Source organism: Ambystoma mexicanum, chromosome 7q, assembly GCF_040938575.1.
Source record: "Ambystoma mexicanum isolate Mex_15411 chromosome 7q, UKY_AmexF1_1, whole genome shotgun sequence".
Classification (NCBI taxonomy): domain Eukaryota; kingdom Metazoa; phylum Chordata; class Amphibia; order Caudata; family Ambystomatidae; genus Ambystoma; species Ambystoma mexicanum.
In genome coordinates this window covers 145,632,555-145,657,174 of record NC_090941.1, presented here as the reverse complement: position 1 = coordinate 145,657,174, position 24,620 = coordinate 145,632,555, and the positions used below count along the sequence as shown (strand labels likewise).

The 24,620-nt window shown below is 48.4% G+C and overlaps 1 protein-coding gene across 2 annotated transcripts in view; it reads left to right on the top strand.

Moving 5' to 3' along the window:
* UGGT2 (UDP-glucose glycoprotein glucosyltransferase 2) overlaps positions 1-24,620 on the top strand; it is a 1,923,861-nt gene that overhangs the window by 418,815 nt on the left and 1,480,426 nt on the right. For both annotated transcript variants that reach the window (XM_069639785.1, XM_069639786.1), the window contains one exon: positions 19,560-19,679. In XM_069639785.1, the coding sequence (XP_069495886.1) occupies positions 19,560-19,679 (120 nt within the window). The remainder of the gene's footprint in view (positions 1-19,559; positions 19,680-24,620) is intronic.

Below are 24,620 nucleotides of genomic sequence, written 5' to 3'. Positions count from 1 at the left end.
TCTCCCATTTTTAATTTGCTCCTCTGAATTTTCTAATGCCATATTGAGGCCTCCCCAGTTTCCAGCAATAGTCATTTTGAGGGGATTGGGTCCTCCGACGTATTCCATATCTATGACAGGTAATGTCCACAGCTGTGCTACTTCGGAAAATCTTTGGCTCCTGCGTCGATGACGTTGATTCGCCGTCCCCGAGGACCTCCTCCGACAGCCAACGTTACCCGATGTGATAAGTAGGACGCCCATAGCCTCAGTTCCGTTTTTTCCGCGAACGTGTTCGCTTTGTGAATCTCGGTACGCCTCGACTCGTTGGAGTTTGCTTCAATTCTCGGTTCGTTGAACCTGTTCGGTTTGTTGTGAAGACCTGTTCGTGGCAATGTCTTCTTCGTCTTCAACCCTGCGTCCGGGCTTCAAGAAATGCGGGGACTGTGGGTCCAAGATGTCGGTCACGGACTCGCACGACGCCTGCCTCTGGTGCCTCGGGGAAGCCCACGATACGGACGACTGTGTTGACTGCCAGTCGCTCACGGCAAAGGCCTTGCGGGAACGCAAGAAGAAGCTGTCGGTAGGCCGGGTGTCTAAACCCCGGAAGTCGAGGTCTGCGGGGCTTTTGACGGATGACTCGAGGGGCGACTCTCTGTGTCATCGTCGGAAGTCCAGTGGGTCTCCTTCCAGGAGTCGGTCTCGCCACTCCTCCGCCTCTTCGAGGCATTCCCGGACGCGCCGGCATAGGTCGCCTTCCCCGTCCTCTTCCTAGGACTCCGCCCGTCGGTGGGTCGCTTATCCCTCCATGCAAGCGACACCGGAGGAATGGGCTTCCTTCGGGAAGCAGATGCTAGCGATTCTTGAATCGCAGGGCACCGGTCCGTCCGCGCCTCTGAGTGGGATCGGTCGGCACCAGTCGAGAGACACCGCTCGTACGCCTTCGGGCTTGGGTGGTCGGCACAGCTCGCGGGAGAGGTCCCACTCAGACAAGGGTAGCCGTTCTCGCCATGCCCGTTCCAGTTCCCGGTCCTCGATGCGCTCGAGACCGCGTGATCCTGTGCCGTCTTCGAAGAAGACATCGACGCCTGTGGCGCCGAGGTCATCGACTATTTCTCTCCAGGCTCCGCCTCCGAGGGGGTCGTTGACGCCGTCGGCACCTAGGTCATTGAGAGACACGCTCTGAGCTCCGGCTTCGAGGCCTGTGTCGACGCCGCCGATGCTGGCGGCGCTGCAGCTGACATCGACGCCGATTCTCTCGACGACGCCTTTTCTGTCGACGCCGGCGCCGACTCGTTCGGCGCCCTTGACGCCTTTCGAGGCGGTGGTGTCGGAGGGGCCCCGTGGCACGGGGTTTGCCCCTAGAAAGGTTCTGGCTAAGGTCAGGCACTGCTTTGGTCCCCAGAGGTCTTCCTCTCCCCGCCTGGAGTACATTTCTGAGGGTGATGAAGGCTCTGATGGTGGCTTGGTTACGGTTCCCGATGAACTTATCTCAGGCCATAGCCAGTTTGATGACCTGCGGCAGTCGCTGCATGATGCCAGTGGACTGGACACCACTCCGGAGGTGGAGTTTTGTAGGCCGGAGCCTGGCACTCATGGCGATTCTTCATATAGGCGCCTTATGTCTCGGGTCACCGAGTACTTCGGTTGGTCAGCTCCCCCAGGGGAGTTCGTTCAGGATGATCTCACGGACATCCTTGATCTCGGTCCCCCCACTGACCCGGTTTTGCCTTTTCATATGGCTCTGCAGAGAAGGGTGGCGGCGGCTTGGACTGCTCCGGAGAGTCTCCCGGCAGTGGGCAAGTCTTTGTCGCGAAAATCCCGTCCAGCCAGTAGCGACCCCTGCTACTTGTCTAGGCACCCCACTCCGGAGAGTTTGGTGGTGCAGGCGGCTACGGCCCCGGCAAAGCAGGCGTCGTATCCTACCATCCCTCCGGATAGGGACGACAAATGTTTTGACGGCTGGGCGAAGAAAGTGTTTTCTTCAGGGGGTATGCCGCTTCAGGCGGCCAACTCCATATGTGCCTTGTCTCGTTTCTCACACACTCTGTGGAACTGTGTTGCATTAGCGGCTGAACATATTCCCGAAGGGGACGAATGGGATGGTTTCCTTGCTATGGTTCAGGATGGCAAGGATGCCATGTGTGAGGCCGTTCAGTCGGGTTTGGACTTGGCGGATTGTGTCAGCCGGTCCATTGTGGCGAGCACCGTAATGCGCAAGTTTGCATGGTTGCGGAAGTCTGGGTTCGCTCCTGATGTGCAGTCCCGGCTCCTCAACATGGCCTTTGATGGTGAACACCTTTTTGGCAGCAAGGCTGACGAGAGCCTTGAGAGGTTGCAGACCTCCAAAGCTGCAGCGAAGTCGTTGGGCGCTGCAGTTCGCCAACCTCCACCTTTTCGTCCAAGGGGACAGCAATGGAGGGGAGGTTCCTTTCGCTATTACTCGTCCTTCAGTAAAGCGAGGGGAGCTAGCAGTCAAAGAGGCCATCGTAAGAGTGCCAGAGGTGTAAATAAAGGTACTCGAGGTGCCAAGGCCGCTCGGGCAGTTGCCTCTTTACCCTCGGGCAACGCCGCAGCCGCTACCACTCAGTCATGAGGCCGGGTCCCATGGTTCGCCGGTTGGGGGAAGGCTGGCGCAGCATCTTGTAGAGTGGCAAGCCATTACTTCGGATGTGTGGGTTCTGGAGATGATAACCCACGACTACTGTCTTCCTTTTCGGCAGAGGCCCCACGACAATCCACCAGGGAGCCTCTCTTTGAAGAGTGCGGATCCGCTACTTGGGCAGGAAATTCAAGCCCTGCTGCAGAAAGGCGCCATAGAACTGGTGCCTGTAGCGGAGAGGAACAAGGGATGGTATTCCCCTTATTTTTTAATATCGAAGAAAGATGGGGGATTGAGACCCATCATGGACTTGCGCGGTTTGAACCAACTCCTCAGGAAGGACAAGTTCAAGATGGTGACTCTTTCTCAAGTCCTCCAGGCCCTTCAACTTCAGGACTGGTTGGTGTCTCTCAACCTCAAGGATGCTTACTTCCATGTGCCGATCCATCCCAAGCACAAGAAGTACCTGAGGTTCGCGGTTGGCGACTCGCACTTTCAGTTTCGGGTCCTGCCGTTCGGATTGACCTCCGCCCCGAGGGTTTTCACCAAGCTCATGGTGGTGGTGGCAGCGCATCTCAGGAAAGGGGGGATTCACGTCTACCCCTACCTGTACGATTGGTTGATCAGGGGGAGCTCTCCCGAGCAAGTCCTGGATCATCTGTCCGTCACCTGCCACTCCCTTCGCAGGCTGGGCTTCTCCCTCAATTTAAAGAAGTCCCATTTGACACAAACGCAGCGGCTCCAGTACATCAGAGCAGTGCTCGACACGTCCCTGGGGCAGTGTTTTCCTCCTCAGGTGAGGGCTCTTCACATTCAGCAGATGGTGCACAAGTTTCATTTTGCCCAGGCTCTCCCAGCGTCCGAGTTCTTGAGACTGCTCGGCCTCATGGCATCCTGCATTCTTCTGGTGCCAGAGGCTCGTCTGCGGATGAGATCTTTGCAGTGGGCACTCAAGCTGCAGTGTTCTCAGTCCTCTGACAGGCTGTCGGACCCTGTTCAGGTGCCGCCCTTGGTGGCCCGGGACCTTCTGTGGTGGGCCGTCGAGGGCAATCTGATAAAGGGGTCCCCATTTTGGCTGCCCTGGCCGGAGGTGACGATCGTGACGGACGCATCCCTGACGGGATGGGGAGCTCATGCCAACGAGTTGACAGTCAGCGGTCGTTGGTCTCCGTCGGAGTCCAGACTCCATATCAATCTGTTGGAGCTGAGGGCCGTCAGGCTAGCCCTGAAGGCTTTTCTGCCGACTGCGCAGAAAGAGTGTCCTGATTCTAACGAACAACACAGTGGCCATGCACTACCTCAACAAAAAGGCGGGGGGCAGGGTCACTTCCGCTGTGCAGGGAGGCGATGCAGCTCGAATTCTGGGCCATCCAGCAGGAAGTGTTGATCTCGGCTGTTCATCTGGCCGGAGACGACAACGAGACGGCGGACGCTCTGAGCAGGCAGAGCTCGATCTCTCACAAGTGGGAGCTGGCTCAGGAGATTCTCCTGGAGATCTTCGCCCTTTGGGGGACCCCTCAAGTGGATATCTTCGCCTCCAGTGTCAACCGGAAGTGCGAAAGGTTCTGCTCGCAGGAATTTCCTCCAAAAGGAGCCTTAGGAGACGCGTTTGTGGTGGAGTGGTCATTCCCACTGCTGTACGCGTTTCCTCCAGTCCCCGTCATCCCGCAAGTGCTGCGGAGGTTACAGAGGTTCGGTTCCCGGATGATCCTCATTGCTCCGGCGTGGGCCCGGAGGACGTGGTACCCGGACCTTCTCGACTTGTCCATCTGCCCTCCACGTCGTCTTCCCTACCGAGACAATCTGCTCTCACGGGAGGGGGGGTCAGGTTCTCCATCCAGAGGTCAGATCCCTCAATCTTCACGCTTGGCTTCTGAAAGGTTGAGGTATAAGGATTGGGACCTCCCTGAAGACGTGATGGAGGTATTGCTCTCGGCCAGGCGGCCGGCAACTAAGTCTCTGTACCGTTGCCGTTGGAGAAAGTTCTGCGACTGGTGCAGAGTTCAGAATGTGGATCCTTTTGAATGTGACATTCCCATGGTTCTGTCTTTTTTGCTTTCCTTGGCCCACAGGGGCTTGCAAGTGGGGACCATTAAAGGTTACCTGGCGGCGCTGTCCATATTTAAGCGCTCGTCTGAAGAGTGTTCCTATTTTAAAATTCCTTTAATTTCGCAGTTTTTGAAAGGGCTCACTAATGTGTTCCCTCATCACCTTTTCTGGTGCCAGGTTGGGATTTGAACCTTGTTCTTAAGTTTCTTATGGGTGCTCCGTTTGAGCCTTTACATTCTTGCCCTTTGAGGCTGTTAACACTGAAAACTGTGTTTTTGGTTGCGGTTACTTCCGCTCGCAGAGGGAGTGAGTTACAGGCACTTTCAGTTAAGCCACCCTTCACTGTGTTTCATAAGGACAGGGTTGCCCTTAGAGTTCGTCCTTCTTTTCTTCCGAAGGTGGTTTCGGAATTTCATTTGAGCCAGAAAGTTGTTCTTCCGGCGTTCTATCCTCCTCCACATCCTGGTAAGGAAGAGGGAGAGGCTCTATAGGCTTGATCCTAGGAGAGCGTTGAGCTTTTATATTTTGCGCATGTCCCGGGTCAGAGTGGACGATCAACTTTTCAATGGTTACGCTGGAAAGCGTTTGGGACAAGCTGTGACGAAACAGACTGTCTCGTTGGATTATTTTAGCTATCTCCGAGTGTTACTGCTTGGCGGGTAAGGATCCTCCGGCTGGCTTGCGGGCCCATTCTCCCAGGGGAGTGGCTGCGTCTACTGCTCTGCAGAGGGGAGTTCCTATTCGTCACATCTGTGATGCAGCCATCTGGGCTTCAGTACATACTTTTGTACGTCACTACTCCCTCTATTCCATCAGAGGGCAAGATCTGGCCTTTGGCAAGGCAGTTCTCTATTCCGCAATTTGATTGGGCATGCTAAATTTATATTCTAAATTCTTTCCCACCTCCTTGCTTGGTACTGCTTTGGGAGCCTGTCATAGATATGGAATACGTCGGAGGACCCAATCCCCTCGAAGAACAAGTTACTTTCTTGCCTGGTAACGTTCTTTCGATGGGATGGTCCGACGACGTATTCCATATCGCTCCCTCCCTGCCTTCCCCGCTGCAGAATTTCTTTTGCGATTGCAGCTTGCGTTCCGCAAGGCCTTGTGTGTCTGACTGGCAGAAAACTGGTGGCACACGTTCTGGGGAAAAACTATAACTTAGGCTATGGGCGTCGTGCGTCCTACTTATCACATCGGGTGCCGTCGGAGGAGGTCCTCGGGGACGGCGAATCGACGCAGGACGCAGACGCCAAAGATTTTCCGAAGCAGCACAGCTGTGGACATTACCTGTCATAGATATGGAATACGTCGTCGGACCATCCCATCGAAAGAACGTTACCAGGTAAGAAAGTAACTTGTTCTTTGTGTTTGTGTTATGCTCAGCCAACTCCATTGGGCTTAGTCATCCTGGTGTCAGGCAGTTCTTTTTTCTTGCCTACTCCTTGGTGTTTACTCTTCTCTGTACCAGATAGATATGTATCTTCAGCAGAGGCACTACAATAACGGAAGTAGGCGGATTCTGGTTTTATAGATATTTCTTTATTTGATTCTTGAGTGAGATGAAAAGGGATTTCCTCCTCAGAACCGAGTCCTTATCCCCAGGGGGGGGCTCATCCCTGTGAGATCCCACTTTCCGCCACCCTTATTGTGAATATCGCGCTGCTGGCTCACCTCAGAGTCTCCAAGTGAAAGCTCGCCCCTGCAGAAAAGTGACTGGAGATGAGGTTTATCACAGCTCCTTCTCTCCAAACTCCTACTCAGCAGCTCTAAACTCTTCCGCTGCTGTGCTGGCCACTGGCACTTATATAGGGCTTGACCTCAATAGGTGCAGCTTGATTGGCTGGTGCAGTCACATGATTGGTCTGAGCAATAAAACATTGTGGAACTTTGTGTAGTATGTTAAGATATATTTTATGTTTTGGGCTGGATTAACCACTCTAGGTACAAGGGGAATATTCTTAATACTAAAAGGAACCACTTAATAAACCAGTGTCCAGAACTTTAAAAAACTGTGTTCTCCGGGTTGCCTAGATCTCAGGTGAGAATATTGTATCATTAGTCTTGAATCTATTCTTGTAAGTCTGTCTCTCAAGCCAAAGTACAAAGGTGATGGCCAACAGAAAGTTCAAATCTATTCTTCGCAAGTTCTTTAGTCTCTGTGCTAACCCTAGATTACAACAAAAAGTTTTCCAAATTTGGCAAGCAACATTGTTAATAAACCTATCGTGTCCACCCCTGTTCTAGAAAAACAAGCTCACATCAAATGCTTTCCTGGGTTTGCCGTTCAACGTTCTGCCTTCTGCATCATTTCTGGGCAACACAGCTTCTTTAGGCATCTGGGCAGCCTCTTGTTTAATCTTCTTCGGTCTCTCCACAACCTCTGAATCCCTCAGGCTTCTCTTGGGTCTCTCCACGACCTGTTATTCTCTCAGCACAACACTCTTGATAGTAATGATTAGTACTGCTTCCCCCCTTTCAGGGGCCTTTTCATACTCACTATACTCTTAACCTTCTGCCAGTGGTGTTTCTTCCCTGGCTTCTGGAAACCCCTACACATTCAGTCCTTCATTCTGGTATCTGTTGTTATGGGTTGTACCAGTCTCCATATCTTCTCTTCAAAACACCACTAGCCCTTGTGGTGTGACTTTGGCATGTCTTTTCCATTGCAGCTGCGGCAAGGTGGATAATAAGTAAACTACCGCTTTGCAGATCATTGTCTCCCCCATGCATCCAGGGAGTGAGTGAAAGCATGTCTGCTTCTTCCCAGTTTTTGCCACCTCAGATGTTTTCCAGCCTCTTTTATAATGCTGAGCCAGTGGCTGGTTTTGTAAGCCAGCTCAGGGTTGGTCCTTCTATTCCGCATCTTGTCTTGCATTCCCTCATAACGTTCCATGTGAAACAGTCTTATTAACTCTTGTTTGGCATTACTTTGGTCTTAGTTGATATCTAGGTTGATTATCGATCGCCCCGAGCCTTTAAACATGATCCGGGCCATCTGCGCCATTTTGGTGCAACAAATCTGGCCACACATGTCTCTGCAGTATTCTGCATTCTCATAGCAAGTGAGGATTGCAGTTCCACCCAACAATGAGCGATCTGCTCCTATCTTAATGTACAGTGTTTTCATGGTATTCTCGCAGATTCATTTCTGTCTGCATTCTACGTACTCTGCCATCCACTGTTCCTTCTGTGATCAAGTCTGTTAAAGGGGCACAGTGACATTTAATTTCAAAATAACAGTTCCTTGTCCTCTGGGCTTCTAAGGCTATTCCAGTATCATTGATTAGGAAACATTTACAATAACCCTCTCACTACTTGTTGAGTTTTACCATTCTGGGAGATGCTGGGACCTGTAGTCACACGTCATCTTTTTTTTAAAATAATGCCAAGTCCAAAATAGACTAAAGTAATACCTCATCTATGAGGAGAGCATTAGCCCAGGGAATACAGCTACATCCACCCCGTGAGAGGCCCATGAGATAGTGACCAGACCAACTCTTTGACCTGTGGCAGAGCCCCGTCATAAAAAAAGGATGGAGAGCTGCTCCAACTCGCCACAGCATGCTCCATGGCAGGGGGGTGGTGTACATCTGGCTGCCCTTTTGAAACACTTCGTCAGGGGGAACAGTCACCACTCTGCAACTAGGAGGTCCACCAAAGGAGGCACTTGCGGGAAGGGTCTGCGTGAGTCAGGATGGCACACTGGCCAAGGGAAAAGAGCTGCAACTCAGAGATTGGCTGTGCTAGCGTGGCAGACGCAGCCGATTGTACTGATCCAATAACTACAAGACTGGAGGATAATGGTTGATAAGTGTGCCAGGTTGGGCTTGTCATCTCTGACCTTAGTGGGATAGGAGCAGGCCTTAATTTGGGTAACCCTTTTTTTCAATACTGTTAGGGGGGGTTCTCAAGTAGGTGTATTTATGTAGAGTGGGGTTTATTTTTATTTATTTCATTTTATTTGAATGTATAAAGCGCCCAGCGGCCCGGAGGCATTGTGGCGCTGTTACAGCAAGTTACTTGGTACAGTAGGACAGGTAATACATAGGTACATGTTCAGTGACAGTGTTGAGAAAGAGTTCCAGGGGTTACAGTGGAACAGGGTGGAGAAAGTACATTTGTAAAAGGTGTTGGTTCAATAACTTTGTTTTTAGCAGCATTCTGAACACTAAGAGATTCTTCGCTTCTTAGCGTTCCTGGCTATTGGGGCTAATACTTCAAAGCTAGTGCCGCCAGCTTTAGCTCTGTTGAACGCTGGGACCGTGAGTAGGTGGGAGTATTGGTCACGTTTAGGTCTGTGTGCTGGAGTCTGGTATATTCTGTCTACTAGGTAGGCTGGGGCGGCCTTGGCGAGGCACTTGTGTGTGATGGTAAGGGCTTTGAATGTTATGCGTTCTCTGATTGGAGCCAATGGGCATCCTTTCTTGCCTGGGAGATGTGCTCTCTCTTGGGGATGCTGAGGGCGGATCTGAGGGCATTGTTTTGTGCAATCCGTAGTCTGTTAATGTTATTGGCAGAAGTGCCTATGAGAAGGATGTTACAGTAGTCAAGTTTGCGCCAATTGTGGCTCTCGCAATGTTAAGGAGATTGCTTGTAGATAGGTGGGGTTTTACTGCATTTATAATTTTTGTGGTGAGGGCAGCGGCGGAAGAGATGGTTAGGGTAGAGTCGAGGTAAACCCCAAGGGTTTTCACTGATGTGGAGGCTGTAATGGTATTGTCCTCAATAATTAATGAATTATACTTCTCATTTAGTTTTTTTTAGGGCTTCTTTGGGGCCTACTAGCAGGATTTCAGTTTTTTCCCCGTTTAAGCAGAGCCCATTGGCTGCCATCCAAGCCTGGATGCGTGCGTATGTTAGCTGCAGGATGTGGAGGTCTTGCTCGTAGTTTCCTGTTAGGGGGAGAAGAATGTGTGTCTCATCGGCATAGTTTGTGAAAGCTATGCCGAAGTCTTCTAGGTCTCTGAAAAGTGGGAGGGTGAAGAGGTTGTAAAGGGTGGGGGCTGTACAGGATCCTTGTGGTACTCTGCATTCAATCGGAGTTGGAGAAGCTGAGGCTTGGTCCGAAAAGACCCGCATAGCTCGACCCTCCAAGAAGGAAGTGATCCAGGTGGTGGCCTCTTGGGTGAATTGGGCATTGTCAGCTAGATGCTTACATAAGATCTTGTGGTCAACCAAGTCAAAGGCAGCAGAGAGATCCAAGAGTAGGAGGAGTAATGATTTACCTTTGTCCATGGATTCTAGTAGTTGGTTCTTGAGGTCTAGTAGGGCTGATTAAGTGCCGTGACGAGGGCGGACACCAGATTGCATTTTGCCTAATATGTTGTGGGTTTCCAGGTACGACTGTATCTGTATATAGGGAGCTCTGTCCAATATCTTTAGCAGAAATGGTACAGTGGTGATTGTACAGTAGTTGTTAGGGGAGTCTGGGTCTAAGGTAGGTTTCTTTAATAGTAGCCGAACCCATGCTTCCTTAAGGGCTGATGGGACAGTACTATTGGCGAAGGAGGCATTTATGAAAGTGGTGACAAATGGGGCCATGGCAGCTGCACAATCTTTAATTAGATTGGCTGGGCATGTGTCTCCTTTACATAGCGAAGGTTTGATGCGTTTCATGATTAGTAAGACTTCAGGGATTGTTACTTCCCTGAATGAGAAGAGTATAGGCTTGTTTGTGGAGTGTGGAGGGTCTTGGACCGTCTGGAGGGTTGATGGCTCAGATGAGGGCGGAGTGATCTTGGGAAGTTTGTCGTATTGAGTCTTGATTATGTTTTGGAGAGTTGTGATTTTGTTTAACATGGCGTGTTGGATGTTTTTGCACCATGTTTCATTTTCTTCTGTAGGTTGTGTGGATGTGGGAGGGATGGACAGTTCTTTGTAAATGGCGAATAACTCTTTTAATTGGGAGTTGGCTTTCTAGATTCTAGAATTGCATGTGGCGGCTTTGGCCTTGGCGATGGCATGTTTATATTGTTTGGCGATTGTGATGTATGTGTCTCTTGTGATGGTAGAAAGGTTTGTTTGCCATGCAGTTAGTGCTGCTCTTTTAGCAGTGCGGGTGTCCGAGTTCTTGTGTGAACCAAGAGTTCATATGTAGAATGTGCTTGGCTTTTTTGAGTTCCAATGGGGCTATGGTGTCTAGTACCTTTTTTCGAGTGTTATTGTAGATCTCTACTAATTCTGTAGGATCGTGGGAATTTGGGTGGGCAAGCACCTAGGTGTCGAGGAGGGGGATAATTCTTTCTGCGGTGAGTAGTTTCTTGGATCTAGCCATAGTGGCTGGTGCAGGTGAGTTTGGGTTGGGAGCTGTTTTGGAGGGTATGAAGAAGTGCAGTAGATGGTGATCGGTCCATGGGCATGGGGTATTGGAACTTATGTCTACTGCGCAGTTGTGATCCGCTATCCAATCTAATATACGACCTTTGATGTGGGTGGTGTCATTGACTAGCTGAGAGAATCCTAAGTCTAGGAGAGCTTTAGAGAGGGCAGAGCCTTCCTTGTATTTGGGGTCTTTGTAGCCGAAGTTAAAGTCGCCTAGAAGGATGGCTCTTGTATTTGTTTTAAGGTTAGCTCCTAATGTATGGATGATGTTGGATTGGAAGTTGGGTGTGGGGCCTGGGGTACGATATACAGTGTGGAGTGTTATGGTGTCGTTTGGAGATGGAGATATTTGTACTGATAGCATGTAATAGTTGTCGGCTTCAGTAGTTTTTAGTTGCCTGGCGTTGAGGGATTCTCTAGTGATTATGGCGACACCTCCCCCTTTACTGGAGGTTCTGTCTTGGCGTAGGATGATGTAACCTGGTGGTAGGGTTTGGCACCAAAATCTACGTGTAGCCAGGTGTCGATAATGGCTAGGATGTCTAGGTTTAAGTTGGTGATGAGATTGTGGATCTCCATGGTGTGCGCTGGGATGGAGCGTGCATTAATGAGTGCGCATTGGAGATGTGTTTTCTGATTTGTCCCTAGTTTTGTTTTAGGAGGAATGCTATTGAGAGTGGCGGTTTTACTATGTTTTTTTCAGTGGGAGGACCTTGAGTGATGGTGTCTGTGGGGTTGACTTGTCAGGGTATGTTTTAGTGTTGGCTGAGAGGCAGTGTGATCGTGTTCCTAGCCTTTGATTTCTCAGGAGGAGCGGCATAGTGCGGGTTTCCGTTTGTATACTGTGGAAGGTACTGTGTAGCATGGGAGCTGGGCATGTAGGTGTAGAGCTCCTGGTTGATGAGCCTATGGATAGTGTTGGAAGGGCAGGTGTGGGTGGTACATTGTGGGATAGCGGCAGGGTTTAGTTCGGCATGTGGACTGAGTCAGTTTGTATCACTCTTGTGGTAGGTGAGGCTATTGTAAGTGCTGGAAGGAATGGTGTGGGCGGCATGCTCTGGGAGAGTGGGAGTTTGTGAGACATGTTGGCCATGGGTGCTGTGGGATTAGATGAGTGTTATGGGCTGTTAGTCTGGCTATCGGCAATGGTTCAAGTTAAGGCATTGCAATTTGGGCAACAGTAATTTCCGTGGGCGGCCCTGTTAGGCAAAAATGCAGTTGGCCAAATAGAGTATGCAAGGTATAGGTGAGGTGGGCGGTACCTTTTGAATAACAGAAAAGTGTTGGGATGGGAGGTGTACACTGTTGGCAGGATAGATAAGAATAAGCGGCAGTGTTTGAAAAGCATATTCATTGGGAGAATTCCCTTTGTCAGACAAACATAGCTAGGGGTTATACAAGTGGCTAGTTCATAAAATGCATGTAAGGGGCAATATAGGCAATTAGGCACACTGAGAGCGTTAGGCTAATTTGGGACATGCATAACATGTGAAAATAGGTTATTACATAATAGATGATTGCTATGATGCAAAATGAATGCAGGCAGTCTTTAGGTTATAACTGTATAATTGGGGCAATGACAGTCTAATTACAAAGCACATGTAACTTTTAACAGTTAGACTCTTTCTGGCTAGCTCAGCTATGATGGACAAAAAGGAACATTATACAATGATATACCTGGGTAGGCTTAAATCTGAGTATGCACAGTCATGGCAAAAAATGAGCTGAATTCCACTGAGATTTCCTCGGCAATGTGAGGGTTTAGTCTATGATCCAGTGCTACAGTAGATGTGGTGTCAATGATAGCGAATGCAGAGACTTGGAGCGCAAGTTAGAACGTCTGAGACTGATGAGAATGTTTAGGCTTACCTTGCCTTAAAGGAGGAGGACAGCGTTCTAGGCCGTAGGCTCTTTTCGGCTCTGACAGGCTCAGACAGGTGATGCCCTTAGTGTAAGCTCTTGGTGCAGGAAGCCCGGGTCATGCCTTTATGGTCTGCCTTGTGTACGGAAATGGCGGTCGGGAGCCAATCCGTTGGAGACAAACATTGCTTAGCAACGTGATGCTTAATCAAATGAGTGGGCCACCATTGCAGGGATCTGCTCCTCGTGGTCAATGGCTGCCGTATCAGCGCATCCTGCTGATTAGAGTGTGGATGCTGTTTTGTGCTGCTCATGGGTAGGTGGGGGCCGCTTCAGAGGGGGTGTTGTGGCTGCAAGCAAAGCGATCGCGTCGTTGGGCTGCAGGCAGCAGCATATGGCGTGGATCGCAGCTTGCAGTCCTTTCGATACATGAGGGCAGAAGAAGGCTAATCGTCAATGGTGCAGAGTTGGTTGGGTTGGACAAAGGGGGGGGGACAGGATGGTTCTGTTGGGTATTGAGAAGTGAAGGCGACATGTGGGGAGTATTCTAAGAGGGGCTCGACTTTTAGAGCTCTACTCTTTACTCTTGGCCATAAGGGTCAGACAGGAGTACAGAGGGCAGAGCCTCAGATTGAGGTTGTTGAGGAGAGAATGTTGCAGGAGTGGGGATTGGTGGTTGGGTTGTACGCAGTGTTGTGAATGTTGGGTGCTGAGAGGTGGGAAGGGTCCGGGTAGGTGGGGAGGTTTCTTGGTGTTTGGCTGATTTGTCATACACATGTGGCTCTTGGTCTAATTCCTACGGGTTTGAGGACGGGTGCTGAGAAAACAGGGATTGACCCATGGCTGCGCTGAATGTACTCAGTTGAAATCTCAGAGGGCTAAATAATGTTGTGAAGAGGGGCAAGATTTGCTCGTACCTCATCAAAAATAAGGTGGATGTTGCAGTGTTGCAGGAGGTCCATCTTGATGCGCAGGGGTTTAGTGCGCTGGAAACACGTTGGAAGGGCAGAGTTATTGGTACAACCTTTTCATCCTACTTCAGGGGGATGTTGGTATGGATCAGGGACACATCGAGGTTGCAGATCACTCGCACCATGGCAGAGATGGGAAGGGGAGTTCTGTGGTAGTGGTAGGGGAAGCTCTGGAGCATCCCATATTTCTCCTGGGAATGTACGCCCCCAAATGTGGCCCAGGCGGAGTTCTTCCAGGGTATGAAGGATCTCAGAGTGGGGTACAGACCGGCTTGGTGGGGATATTAATTGTGTGCTGGATTGTACAAGGGAGGTTGAGAGTGCTCCTACTTGGTCCCGGGTTTCGATGACTAAAGCTCTATCGCGGGTTATTGCTGATTGTGCCTATGGGACGCATGGCAGGTGTTGCATAGCGAGTTACACAGCTATTCCTATTTTTCTGCGGTGCACTGGTCTGACTCGTGCATCGATTATGCCCTTGTGAGAGAGGAGGAGTTTGATTTAGTCTCATTGGTGGACTTCTTGGATAGAACTCTGTCAGACCATTGCCCATTATTATTGGAATAAAGTTAGACTGCCTAACCCCAAATGGAGATTTGACCATCGGATGCTTCTGGATGGTGCCTTGCGGACCTCGCTGGGGTATCAGATCCAACAGTTCTTCGAGGATAATTGGGGCTACCCAGCGCATAGGTTCACTGAGGTGGGAAGCGTTGAAGGTGTTTATAAGGGGGGGTCGGCATCTCGGCAAGGGTCGGGTTACGCAATGTCCTAACTGAATAAGTGAAGGGTTTTGAACTGGAGGTAGCCTCATTGGAGTAGGAACTGGCAATGGGGTAGATGCATACCGAGATGGTGGCTGACGCACAAGCTATCTGCACGGGCCGAGGGAACTGATGAACATGCACACATGCACAGAGTATGTTGTTAAGCAGCATTCTGGTGGGGATAAGCCTGGTAAGCTGGCCTGGTTGTTGAGGAAGGAGGGTGGTCAGCGTATTTGCAATGGCGTGAGGGATCAGAAGGGAATACTGGTCACGGAAAAGGAGGTTATAAGTGTGTTTAAGGAAATCTATGCTTATTTGTACTCTGAACGGGACGGTTTTGATGCACAGCTTGCTGCGCAGTGGATGTAGGAGGTGGCTCTTTGCAGTATCACAGAGGAACAAAGTGTGCATTTGGGGGGAGATATGGATGCTCATGAGGTAGAACGGGCGTTAGGACTATGCCTGGGTAAAACACCAGGAATAGATGGGATTACAGTGGAGGTATATAGGGCGTACAGAGAGCTTTTAGTACCTAAACTCCTGGAAGTTTTCCGGGAGGCCAAGGAGTGCAGCAAGTTCCCAGACTTGATGCTCGAAGCCCTGATGATACTTCTGCCTAAAGCAGGCAGGGATGTGAGAGACTGTGCCTCATACTGTCCTCTGCCAATGATAAATGTAGATGTTAAGATGATGTGTGCTCTATTGGCGGGTTGCCTGACGCCGGTTATGTATGGTCTGATGCATCCGGACCAAACCGGTTTCATACCAGGAAGGTCTACTTTAGAATATTTGAGACGGCTGCTCCTATTTCAGGATAAAAACAGGAAATCTTTGGAGAAGGTGGCAGCTGTGAGCCTGGATTCATATAAAGCCTTTGACTCGGTTACCTGTGATTTTCAGTGAATGGTGATGGGCTGGGCTGGGTTGGGCTGGGGGTCCAATTTACAGACTGGGTAAGGCTCCTGTATGTATAAATACATGAATATCAAATGACAGCCAGTCATCTTGGATTGGTTGGTCAGGAATGTAGCAAAACACTCCTGACTGATTGATTGGTCTCAAGAGTTATTACATGCATTATTCAATAGAACAATTCAATATATATTGTTTTATTTAAAGTTTGGTGGTAGTGGTAAAACACCCACTAATTGTGTAATTCTTTTAATGCATTTCTCTGCCTGCTTTGGTATGGTGGATTTTACTGCCACACAAAAGCAGTACTGCATGCAATATTTACCAGGTGCCATATTACTGCATGTGGTCCTAAGAGTCTCCAAAATGAGGAATAACGGTATGATCCGCATGACATGTAATCATGCTGACCTACCGGCCACTCAGTAATTACCACATGCAGGAATAGCAAACGCGTTTCGAGGTATTACTGTATGTAATACCTCCAAGTTCATAACCGGGCACAGAGTTCGACTGAGGCTTTATAATGAAATTGAGTTTCTAAATGAAAAACTTATGGTGTTTTGAAAAATAAAAAGCGTGACATGATAGAAGTACTGTGACGAATCCAGGGAATTCATCCGCTCTCCGAAAAGGAGGAGCCAACCTCCTTGGTACTAGGGAGGTGACCCTGCTGCTCTTAACCCCCAGGGGACCGGGCAAGCAGGATCCCACTGGGGGTGACCGCTACACCCGTTAGGGGACAATGAGTCCCCAAACAAGGGTTTTACTCCACCTCCCTTTAATGCAGAATCCCAAGTTTTTGTTGGTTAGATGGGAATTGAGCAGGACAGTAATATACATGTCCCTTTAAAAGTGAATGGTTTGGTTTCTGAGCTGTATTTGTTGCCGTCTTTGCACGAACAGCGGAACCAATGGATTCCCCCATCTTGTTCCATGGAAGAACATAAAGGTCCCGGGATACAGACACAAGAAGAGAGAGCCAGCCAGAGGGTGAGAAAAGGCAACCCTGCTTAGCCACGCAGAGGCAGGAACACCTCCATTTTAGGAGGGGCCTGGAGGTCGAGCCACGCAGATGGTGTGGCGGGACGAGGAACAGGAAAGCACGTGGAACACTGTCACTACCAGGAAGATGGAAAGCCTGAGGTGCTCGGAGCTGCTGAGGAAAAGCAAAGCCACGCCAGAAGCAGCATGTCGGCAGAGACGCCTCCCCCAAAAAGTACAACTGCTGACAAGCCGGTACGTGGTACAGATAAACGAGTGGGTGGAGGGCAGTGAGGCCACAACACAGCCCACGTCAAGCTGCATATCTGGATACCACACCAGGGGGTGAGAAAAACAATAATTGAAATGAGAAACCCGATAATTGAAACAGGGCTGAGAAGTCCCATAACCCACACCAGGCTAAGAATCCAGATAGCCCAATGAAGTAGGAGAAAAACGATCAGCAAAGCAGGGCTGTGAAGCCGCATAGTTCTGGCCGGGCTGAGAATCAAACTGCCTCATGCTGGGGAGGTGCGAAAACCAATCAACCAATAAAGGCTGAAGAGACAGGTAGCCCAAGATGAGTTAAGACACAAGATACCCCACAAGGGAGTAGGAAATCCCACAAGCCAAGCAAGGGTAAATAAAGAACATATGAAACCCAGCAGGAGACAAGAGGCCCTGAGCTGTGGTCAAGAACTCTTCAGTTATGTAAATGCAGGCGCCAGAAATAGACGCAAACAACCCTAAAGTTGGAACCCAGTAAGTTTCGACTCACAAATTGAAATTGAATGTTCTCAGAGGACAATATTCATGTTGGCTGGATTCACTTCTTCCCATAAAGGGCTTTAAATAAGCATGTCAGCAATCTAGGATTTCAGTGTTTTGCTTCACAGGGCACTTGTGTTTGACTGCCATTCTTGAGATACGTGCATTAGCTTAGTGTATAGCCAATCGGTGCCAGTCATAAGCCAGCGTGAGGCACTTCACTATTTCTTTTCCCCTCATTTCTTTTTTTGTGAGTATGACAGTCAGACACGAAAACACCAAACCCAGTATCATATAAACATAGTTTATAAGGGAAAATCCCAAACTCCACACTAACTTGCTTCTAGAAAATGCACCAATATAAATTGGGGAAAGGGAAAGGTGAGGAGAGGACAAGTGCAATGTTGGGGCAAACAAGCAAAGGAATGGATATGACCCAGAGGGAGGGTATCAGAAGGAACACCCAGCAACCCTTACATTCATATCTACAATATACCACCGCCCTTACTGCCTATTGACTTTCAGCAAATCGAATCCATGCTAAATTACACAATTCTGGATTTATCTCGGGTAAGCAATTTTGATCAGGATGTATCATATGGTCCCTTTCCACTTCAACTATCAACAAAACATTGAATCTGGGTCAGTGAATACACAATTGTTTTACTTGTAAACTCCAACATGCCTAGCAGGACTCCATACCAATGCCCTCATCCCCAACTCTGCAAGTGATTTCCTAACAGCCACTTATTTACTCAGCTTGTCCAATGTTCCTGCATTCAAGTCCCGGGGCCATCAGGATAGATCATACAAGACTAACTTCATGAGCCTTGCGGCCCTCCTGAGAAGAACTTCTCTCTCATTTGAATCTCTAAGGACCAGTATAGTTCCACCTCCTGGAGGAGTTAAAGAAGAAGCACTCGCTCGGGTCCTCAGACGAAATGCCAGTTTGATTGAGATTGGATTCCCAGCAGTTGACTCCATTCATTTCAGTCCATGAACATTGTAAGGCAGAACACAGCCCATCTATGGGAATTGATTGGGGAACTCCTGGGACTCCTTTGTAGCATGTCAAACATTATCCATCTTTTCCAATTTATTGCCCAGCATTTCCATAGAATCTGCCATATTGTTTTGCAAGTCTGCCAAGTACTTTACACCACTCTCCATGGATGTCCTCCTCCCATTCACCAATTTAAGGCGATTGCCCATTTCCATAGCTCCCCTCCCATTCTTCATTCTGCCCCCAATGGAATACAGGCAGGAATTCCCAGCACTTGTCATTCTTTCAAACTTAGGAGTTTTCTGATGAAGAGCAGTGGTGCCTGTTAGAAACCGTTACATATTGTTGCCCAACCCAGTTCTAAATAAGCATATCCCCCCTTCCTCCGTTGTTTGTCTCATTGAGTGGGGGTTGAAAACAAATAATTGGCACCTTCATTTCTTATCCCTTTTTTCACCCATGATTCCTTTCCAAGAGACTCTGAGCCATAGACACAGCACCTTACTTTAGCACTGCCAGGTTGGTCGTCGTCGTCTGATCTATAAGGTAGGGTCACCCCTTCCCGAGATCTATGATGCCCCTGTTTGGATTGCTTGCAGTAGCAGTCCAGGTTAAACCGCTTCCCCACCAACAGGAATAGCCCCTAACACAGCTACACCTGCACATGCCCTCAAATTCCGTGCACTGTTGAATGTCACTGGGCGTAGGGAGAGGGTCGATCGTCACAACTTCCAATGTTTATGAAGGGCTTCTTCCACTGTTCACAAAAGGTTTTAAATCTAATAATTGTCTAACAAATTCACTGCTATGTATGTTTTACATGTTTTCACTCCACTGTTCTCCTTTTTATCATCTATTGCCCTCTGTTCCACATTGAGCATTCACGCCTATGTATCTTCAGCACTAGTGCACATATTGTCACACCATTGTCCACATGTCGACACACTCTCCACTCATAAAGCAGGTTTACCCCAGATTTCACATTTGTTTCTTTGTTTGTAAAATGTTGGTTCAACCATGCTTTCTGTGTTAACTGCACCATCATACTACTTGTGCATCTCCGTCTTCTCTACCGTTCATCTTTCTATTGGCCTTGAAAATAATGTTTTAAATTGAAATGTGACTTTAAGAATGTGTGTTCTTAATAGCAATGAACTCCAAAACCAGGAATTTACCCTTTCCTCTCTTGACTACAACCACATCAGACCGCATGGGATATATATGGAATTCTCTTTATGGTGTTAATCCAAATGCCACCGGTGTATTTTATTCATTATCTGCTGAAAAAGTCCTTTTCATCAATTTTTGTAATCCTGTGTATATGTCCAATTGTTTTCTAGTGGCTCAATGACATAGAATCAGACCGTCGATACAGTAGTTGGCCATCAAGTTACCAGGAGTTGCTGCGGCCAGCGTTTCCTGGAGTTATACGCCAGATCAAACGCAATTTCTTTAATTTGGTGAGTTTTGAGTTTTGTTTAAAAGAGTATGAGAATTGATTGTTTTTTTTCCACTAATGTGACATTGCATGGTTGGAAAAACTGCTCATGTTGTGACTGTTTATTGCTGGCATCCAGTTTCAGCTGCAACATTACTCAACCTCTTCTTAGAGGTTACCAGTGAGTAACGTTTCCCCTCAGTAGACAAGCAGGCAAAGTGTGATGCTGATGTACTCGAAGATGCAATGAGTGGTGTCAGAGACAAAGATAAGAACTAGCCACTACCGCTTCTATTGAAGTCTCAGGAGGAGGCACGGGAGGCAGGATGATGGGTTGGGGAGAATAGAAGAAATCATATAATCGGATGCCCCATGCACTCTCTGGCCCCTAATTGTATGTTTTCCCTTTGATAGAGTTACTCAGAATTATCAAGCATTAAATCATGCTATCCAAACTTGATGTACGTTCTCCAATAAAAAAGTCGCTGTTGTGTTACAAATGATAGTTTATCGAAATAGATTCACAGTGGAGCAATCTCTAATAAATTCTTAGTGTGGAAACAGATGCCACAATATGCCAATGCATTTCAGAAACCAATTTCCTTCGTCAGGGCTGGTCTGCAATTAAAACAACACAATACATCACAAAGTGTAAATTTCAAATGTGACATATATCAAAGAATTGTGATACACCATTGCATGCGAATAACAAAGTAAATGACATACCATCCGGTGAAATTTTCAATTGTGTGCCAAAAAAATGGAGAGAAAACAAATAAAATAAAAATGAATGGGAAGTACTAGAAAAAGTGATAAGTTAATTACTCTGCGTGTCTGTCCAGTGGTAGTAAGAAATCAAACCTCCTCACAACTCCTGCCGCCAGGTTCCACTCGGCAACATTTTATATGACTTGTCATTGAATCTCGGTTTATATAACCCTGCAACGTCTTCCCTGGGGTTGGGCTTCTTGTGTGGGTCGGCACCAACGCGGGTAAATGAGTGAATACCTGTGATTGGGTTTTCTTAATTCGTGTGATTTTTATTTGTCTGCAGTACTAAGCCTCTGTAATTGTGGGCCGACTCTTTTGATTTTACTTGCTTCTCTGTATCATTGGGCTTGTGGTTTTGGGGATTTGCACTAATGGTCTGTGAAGACACAGCACTTTCGGAGGCAGCAATGTTTTTATGGAAGCACTGTGTGTGTCTGTAGTGTCAGACACCAGGTCTGGTGTTCTCTGATCAATCTGGCTTGTCGAACGAGTGCCACCAGAAAATGCAATGTGCTTTTGCTTTAGGTGCCCGTTTGCACAGTGGGCCGAAGGAAAGGATTTGCTCTGCTTGATAGTTTTGTGTGGGCTTACTATGCAAGTCTTGTGGAAACTTCCAAAGCACTCATGAGGTCAGAGCATGACCCCATAGAAAACATTGGGGAATACTGGTTGATAGACGAAAAACAAGCATGCAGTATACGTCCTGTTCCCTTCAAGAGACAATACTGATAACAATATCTTCCTAAATAAATAAATGGCGTTCATGTGAGGGTGGAGAAACAGTGTAGCATTGCTGCCGTTATTAAATTCCACAGTGCAATCATGGAAAGTGAGTGGGCTTAACCACCCCGTTAAGTCAGGCTCATCCTGTTGTCCCTGGAGAAGCACCATGTAAATGCAGCCTTTCTACAGAATCAAATTGTTCTCCTGCCAACCATGCTGCCAGGTCACGTTGCCATAGGTATTTCTCTTCCTACTCTAACAATTCTCATGGAGTGTTTTTTTCCCTCCGTACTTTATTTAGCATTTTCTTTTTTCAAAAAACTTATTTCGTTTTAACATGTTGTGGTGTGAGAAACCTTAACGTGTTTCATTTACTAGTCCCCAGGGATCTGTCATCCAGGTGACGAGGACACAGCCATCGCTATTGGATCCACTTCCTGGGGGTATGGGGGGGATCACCTGGATGGGGGGAGTTCTCGAGGAGTGGAAGTGGGACACTGACAGGTGAGACACGGTATGCCCCTTCTTATAACACCTTTTCCCCATCCTACCCCGTAGGTATCTCTAACACTCTATTCCCCCCCCACAACCTTTTTCCAACACGAACACTTTCACACACCATGAAAGACCACAGACAACACCAAAGCCATTTACCTGACCTGTCTCAACGCCAGGGTCAGGCAATTGACGAGAATTGCACACACCTGAAGGCCCTTTCCCTTCCCCACAGGGATAAAAGGTGGAGCATGAGAGCACAATACGAGCAAGGCAGATGGCACGACGAGAGAGCTAACTCAGCACGGTAGTTCAAGAGGAGGAGAAAGACGACGCATATCGAGAGGGTGCCGGGAGAAGCGACCTTGCCCTTTCCGACCAAGGCCTGTGAAACCTCACCAGAAGGAATCGTAAGACCGCGAACAATAGTCGGCGTGTGTTGCAGCAGATGTCTATGGTACACAGGGCCCTCCTGCGCTGACAATCAAGCCGGGTAGAGACATTTGGCCCCATAGTATCGGCCTTGGCCCCAGAGGCAAGAAAAGCCAAGCGGTTCATCACAGCCGGTGAGTCAAATGGAGAGCTGATAAGAAACCAAACTGTGTTAAATGAAAGTAGCAAGCGGCTGATTAAAGAAAGTACAAAGAACCGTCGATACGCAAGGGGAAAGCCAGAATAGAAGAGTCAAGCCCCATGTGGATGTTCACTCGGGGGATACTCTGGGCGATTACCCTGTTGTTGAACTACTGTAACCAGAAGGCCTTGGGACAAAGGCGAGAAGGGGGTCAAAGTGGTCATACAGGGGTCTAGTAAAATTCTCTGTACAGTCGAAAGCCTTTGACCGACAGATGATTGTAAAGCTAAGGGAAGCACATCCTGCATCGTAAAGTTGACATGAGTGAACCAGACTGAGGGATGCTGATAAAAGGGGACAAAGTCTGAAGTCCCAATGAATAGTGTGTCGACAGGAGTGAAACCGGCAGAGGGATGTCCACAGAGACCTGTTCAAAAAGACATTAAGATTTGTGAATCAAATAGATGTCCCAAAGAAGATTGAGTTGAAAGCCATAGTGAACCCGGCGAAGGGAGGCTAATATTCGTGAAGGGTCTGAGCTTGGAAGAGGGGTTCCCAGTGGTGAATAATTATCACCCAAACACCAGTAGAGAAGAAGAACTTTGGACTTTTTGTTGACCTTTTTGTTTAATCTTTTGTAGCCCATCAGACCCTCGGAAGCGAGAAGCTTGAATACCGTAGGGCCTGATATTGCTAGGAACGTTCTAGGGATCTGAGCCTAGAACAGGGGTGTCCAGGGGTGAAAAGGCATCACCCAACGTGCAAGCAGAAAGTAACTGTGGTTTATTATTTTGGAACACATCAGATCCTCGGAGGCAAGAGACTTTTTGTGGAAAAGAGACTTAACCACCAAAGACTCTGTTGGTTGAGAGCGGAACTGTTAGCTCGTGCTGGGGAAGCTCGAGCGTGTGCTGTACTCATGGGTCCCACCTTGTCCCGGGCTTAAAATGTTGGGAAGGGAGACCCCGACTACTGCATACTGGCTTATTATTTGTGAACACTTCTTTCTTTTCTGTGAACCCTATCGCACACTTGGTTTGTTTTTAGCGTAAGGATAGGCAATAGGTTTTTTCTTAGTATATTTATTTATTTAGAATTCTTGTAAACCGCGCCATATGCTCGTGTGCCTCAGAGCGTACACATGCAACGGACAGACAGAACAAGAGCATTTCAGGAAAACAATGGATCCAGAGGCCGGTGGAGGGAGCAGAACCAATTAATCAGGGGGTAGGTTGAAAGAGAGTGTTTTAATTTTTTTTTTTTTTTTACTCTACCAATCGCATCTAAAAATCAATGGAAAGGAGTCCGGACCGAGACATAACTAGCATATCGACCTTCACATAATGCCGCAATTTTATCAACAACAAAAATTTCCCATATCTTGACCCACTGCATCTGAGCCTCGGGGCCCCCTGCAGACTTCCAGGTCCGGGCAATGGTCAATTTCGCTGACAGAAGAAAATTCCCAATTAGGGTGGCCATTGGGCCAGTCAGAGAGAACAGACGGCCCCTTTGTCCCCCAAAATCACCACCTGTGGGTCCATAGGGAGAGACAATCCTGTAACGTCCTCTCTTTTCGAGAGCACTTCCAAAAGAGGCCCACCCAGGGACACGACCACGCCATGTGGAAAAGAGACCCCAACGCCTCACAGCCCCGCCAGCAGTTGGCAGAGTAATCCTTGACCATGTGATGCAACCTTTCCAAGGAGAGATACCAGCTGTAACAGGATTTGTAGGAACACTCCCTATCAGTGACACACCTGGAGTATTTAATCATCATTCCCCATATCCCCAACCATTCCTCATCATCAGTGTGCCCACCCAAGTTAACTTCCCATTTAGCCATATAGGGCAGGCACACAATAGGGTACCCTGTATCCAGAAGTTTATATAGGCTCGAGATCTGTCCCCTCAGCAGCCCTTCTTGTATTGTTAACTCAAGGGCAGACATCGGTCTAGTAGCACACTTTTTTGTGAGTGGTTGAGAAGCCCAGTGCCACAATTGTGCGTAGCGGAACCTTTCAGTTTCCTGCAAGTCAAAAGGGCGTTTACATTCCTCAAAAGTCATTGGACTACCATCTTTGTAGAGCTGTTGTAGGTTCGCCAGACCACCCGCTATCCACCCCCCAAAAGCCCACAGCCACGGCCAGGCTGAAAGCATGGATTGTCCCAAATAGGTGAAAGGGGGCACCAACCCCTTGGATATATCCCACCTGCGAAGGGCACTTCCCATGTAATACAGCGTACATTTGGATGTTGCCAGAAGAGGGAGTCCCCTGTCCTGCCCCAGCGAGCTCCCATCCATATAAGGCAGCTGGCACAGATTTACCGCTGAGTGGGCCTGTTCAATCAGTTTCCACTTTGGTCTCAAGTCAGGCGCACTCCAGGTAAGGGCATGAG